Below are 4,829 nucleotides of genomic sequence, written 5' to 3' on the forward strand. Positions count from 1 at the left end.
ACAGAACAAGAGGGAATGGCTTCAAGCTCCAACAGGTAGATTTAGACTGAACATTAGGAAAGAATTTTTCACAGAAAGAGTGGTTGGGCATTGGAATAGGCTGCCCAGGGAGGTGGTTGAGTCACCATCCCTGGATGTGTTTAAGAGCCGTTTAGATGTGGTGTTGGGGGATATGGTGTAGAGGAGAACACTGTAGAGTAGGGTAGATGGTTGGACTTGATGATCCCAAGGGTCTCTTCCAACCTAGACAATTCTATGATTCTATCGTAGGACATAAGCTAATGGACTGTTTTGTAAAACCAGGCTCCCCTTGCTATATTTGTGAGTGGCAACTAAATTTTGCCAATTTATGTTTTTTTCTTAAGATAACAGGTAAGGGCTCTAAGCTCTTAACAGACTCTTACTTAATAACAAACATTGAAGATAAACAAGTTTCTGACCTGACTAAAAAAGTAACTAGCAAATGACTACTTTTAAGGATGAAAGTATGTAACTGAAATAAGTATTGAAGTCCTGGAACGAAGATGCAGTTTTGCTGTGAGAGATGGTGGTGATTCTCAGAGGGTACTGTAACTATTGGAAGACTTTCACCAATAAAATTTAAGCTTCATTTTCCAAAATTGTCTTGCACATCCTGATTATCATTGTTATTAGAATTATATATACCACCCTCCACCCCAACTCCCCGTATTGCTACGAGACAATAGTAAATTTGGTGTCATCTTTTAGGGAACTAGGGTTTCGCCATCTTACAGAACCATTTCAATTCTGGCAGAAAAAGATCTGTGTAAAGAAGAATTATGTATTGAATTTTTGCATTAAAGCCTCACCAACACCATCTATAGCTATCTGGCGAATGTAACGGTGTGAAGGAGTCGGTAAGCTGCATTATTTTCCCCTTTGGGAACCTCCTGTTGTCATCATGTGGGATGAACTAATCTCAGTATCAGTGCTTAAGTGCCTGATAGAATTGGGCCCAATCAGAAATCCACTTTGTAAACAGCCAGGACCTCAGATGGGATTAATGATGTGCGAGACAGACCGCAACACCATACTTCCGTAAGCACTTTGATGGAGCACCCTAAGTGATAGCCCCAGCCTTTCTCTTGTCCAGCTGCCCATTCCCATTCCTCTGGCACACCTACTCTCATATGCCAGCTCATATGTTCCCACTGATACTCAGTGAGCTGAACTGGTAAATCACCCAGACTGAAATTAGCTTTAAAAAGCAACCTGTGTTAATTTTAATCAAGTCAGCTCCCCAGCCCAATTAAGCATGTTCTGGTGCAGAAATTTGGATGGGGTGAGGCAGGTCTGAAGGACCCATATGTTTCTTGGCAACATTCCTGACTTACATCCAGATCAAACAACTAACCATTGGCATAAAAAGTTGCCGCAATCAACACAACCACATAACATCTTAGTTGTTAACGTACTGTTAAACTAAATGTAAAAACATAAGAATTCATAAAACCAAATTTCAGTCTCAGAAAAGCAAATATTAGGTGTCAAATTAATAACACAGAACTTAGGAAGCCTCTAAAATTGTCCTCATATAGTACATCTAACAGCAAAAAAACACTGTTCATGAGAAATTTTGTAAACTTTAAGGATGCTTCACTACCTTAAAGTCTCCTTGGTCAGTTTACTACGATCACTGTGAAGTTATACCAAAGCTGACACAATGCTAAGATTTTATATACAGTTGAAAGACTCTGGGGTGGGGTTTTTTCCTCCCTCCTTCATCTCTCAGGTGTTTTATCAAAATCAGCCACCTCTAAGAGCTTTGTTTTTAAACTGAATAGCTAAAACTTTGCCATTGTAGTTTGAAATTCACTACCCCCCCTTATGAAATAGGCAAAATCAAAGACAATAAAATAAATAATCTGTCAAACAGGGATTTGCTACAAAGGAATTCAAGTACTGAAACCACAAAACAAACGGAATTATTAATTTTCCTAGAATCCTTTTTGATAAAGACAGCCTTCCCATCTAGCTTACGTGATTCTGGAATTCCAAGTCACCTCTTTTTTTTTTTTCTTCTGTACCACAGAGAACTATAAAAATTTAATGCTCTCCAAGATAGTGGTAAAAAAAAAATCCCATTCCATTAATCTGGCATGGTTTTCAAAGGCAAACTCAGACATAGTGGTATCATTATTTTCTTCTTTTGACTTTCAAGCATTTATTATTTCTTTTTAAAACACCCTTGTTGTTAGAACTGAAGTTGTCCTAGACTTCTCAGATCACCTAAGTTTTTCTTTAGGAGGCAGATGTCTTGAGTGGAATTTTGTTTGTTCTACTATCATAACTTAAATGTTCTACTGTCATAACTACTAACTTAAAAAGCAAATATTACAGTTACTGTAATTCCACAAGGGTCTAAAAAATTCAGAAGCACTCATAATTTCCACATGATCGTAAAACAATTAATCTTAAAATCAATTTATCTTCTGGAATTCAAAGTCAACAGAAAAGCTAAACCAGGACAGTCACCACCTTTATAAAAAGGCTTACCTAAGGAGGAAAAAACCCAAAATTGCTACTAAAAAAAAGTCAGGAGCAAAAGGACCGTCTTTCTGTGTCATCCAGATGAGAAGTGACAGACACCTGCCATTTGCAGACCTGGTATCTACATGTCTGTTCATATCATATAAAAAAGTGACAAGATAGGAAATTCATGTCAAAGAAACTTAAAGAACTATTAAGAACTACTGAATAACAACCATAAAATGCTGTTTATTCGTGCATTGTGTTTACCTTGCTGCAGTCTTAAGAGCATTACAGCATCTGATTCAAACTACCCAAAACGTATTTAAAAAAAATAATTAACCTTCTTTCTTGTTCCAGCTAGTAGTTAAAATTGCATCCATTGCAGCTAACAGCAAAAGAAAAGTCTATACACTAAAATAGTAGAAGTAAGCTCTCCAAAAGCTATCTGATGAATTTTATGATATAATGATATGCTTACGCACCATTTTAGTGATCCCTTTTCTGCCATGCATACACACTTTTTTTTAATATCACTACTATTATTACTTGCCTGTTGCAGTCCCACTGTCGCTCTGCAGCAGTGCTCCTGTCACTGGTTGTGCGTTGTTTGGGTTTGCTCCTGGTGCTGTTGGGGGAGGAGGCCCTGCTCCACCCCCAAGGAGCATACAGGATGGTGGAGGGGGCTGCCCACGTTTCAGTAACACTTTGTGGTCCTGCTGGCAACGGAATCGCGGCGGCACCTCCCGAGGCATGTAGCGGGCGGCGCTTGGCGGTTGTCCGTTCGGCACTGCCACCCTTTTGGCATTGTTGCCACCATTGACTGGTGGCGATGGAGAGTTGCCAATAGGGTTGGCAGCCACTGGTTGGCTTAAACTTGGTTTCGTCACTTCGGGCACTGAAAAATAGGAAGAATGAAAATCAGAAATTTTTCCACTTAAACCTGTGTTGGCTACAAGAACTCACTCCTACTCCTTCCTTTTATAACTTCATTCTTCTCTGAAACACTGTGCAATTTCAACCTTATCGAAGAACAATTTAATTAAAGAAGGAGAAGCAAGCAGTAGTAGCAAACCTCTTGTTTCTGTGTACAACTCTGTACCCCAGGATGAAACTCTGCCCTCAGCAAGTATTTTGCTCTAAGCCCCAAATTTCTTGAAAATGTAAAGTTGGCAAAGAATACCACCCTGAGCAATGAGTCATTTTAAAATATGAGCAGTCAAATATAATTGGTTTCCCTACCACACTCTGCTCCCTGATCTCCAACTGGTTTTTGGATTGTTATGTCTCACCCTTATAGGAGACCTGAAATCAGATCCAAAGTTTTCACCTGTCTACTAGGCTACACAGCCAGAACAAACAGAGGGGGGAAAAATCCCCTCCCTCCTCTTGGATTCAGGGTTAACAAATCTGAGTTCACTGTACTGCTCTTAAATAAGGCAGTAATAGTTGACGCTCACCCAAAAAGCAGTCCTACATGGAACATTTGTATTGGACCCACCTAAAGTTTCCCAGCTGGTCACCAGGTGCCCCTATAAGCAAGGATAAGCTGCTTCTAAGGGCTATTATGCATTGGAGAAGAGGAAAACCAAATCAAATCCTTGAAGAACTAACACCACCATAAAATTTGCTTAAGAAACTCTAGACTTGTGACCCCTTACTCACATTCTCCATGTGCTTTTTTGAAAGAGAGCAAAAGAGATTCCTAGCCAGGCATCTAGAAGGTGTAATTGCTAAGACATCAGACTGCAAAGGCATGGAAAATTTAATACATCTAACTCTAGCTTTTGTTGAAGATACAAGAAAGGGATGTCCAGAAACATCAGTTTTCAGTTTTTTCTAACTTGTCTAAAACTGCTCCCCAGCAAAGGGAATGTAATCAGTAAAACTTTTCCTCTTACAAATGTGAGATCAAGGCAAGCGAGTCTGTCTTTGGCAACATGAACGCATTATTCCCCACATTTTATTTTGATACGGGTTTACTGAAATTTCTCTATAGAGGCTTCATTGCCCCCAACCCCCAAAAATGTATTGTTAGCTGTAAAATCCAGTTACTATCTTAGTTCTCTTCTGTCAATAATGGCAACTTCCCCACACAATTTTTAGAAAACAGACACAAAAATCATGATTAAATGTATTTTTAGATCAACTAAATAAGCTTAACTTTCAAGATGCTCACTCATCAGTCCTGCTTTATCTGTTGGACTTTTAGGCGCTTGAACTTCTCATAAGTTTCCAAAACCAAGTTATTTTCACTCATTTTAGTACCTCACCATAAGCAGTACTTTCCCTCTTCCAATTTCTATAGGTGATTTCAGTTTTTTCTAACTTGTCTAAAA

At 39.0% G+C, this 4,829-nt stretch overlaps 1 protein-coding gene across 1 annotated transcript in view; it reads right to left on the reverse strand.

The window, feature by feature from the left end:
• TNRC6B (trinucleotide repeat containing 6B) overlaps positions 1–3,388 on the reverse strand; it is a gene marked incomplete at its 5' end in the record, with an annotated part of 41,521 nt that extends 38,133 nt beyond the window's left edge. Inside the window, 1 exon segment of the mRNA XM_009895285.1 lies at positions 3,044–3,388. Coding sequence (XP_009893587.1) covers positions 3,044–3,388 — 345 coding nt within the window.
• Between the last annotated feature and the right edge of the window lie 1,441 nt (positions 3,389–4,829).

This window comes from Charadrius vociferus, unplaced genomic scaffold (genome assembly GCF_000708025.1).
Source record: "Charadrius vociferus isolate BGI_N301 unplaced genomic scaffold, ASM70802v2 scaffold251, whole genome shotgun sequence".
Classification (NCBI taxonomy): domain Eukaryota; kingdom Metazoa; phylum Chordata; class Aves; order Charadriiformes; family Charadriidae; genus Charadrius; species Charadrius vociferus.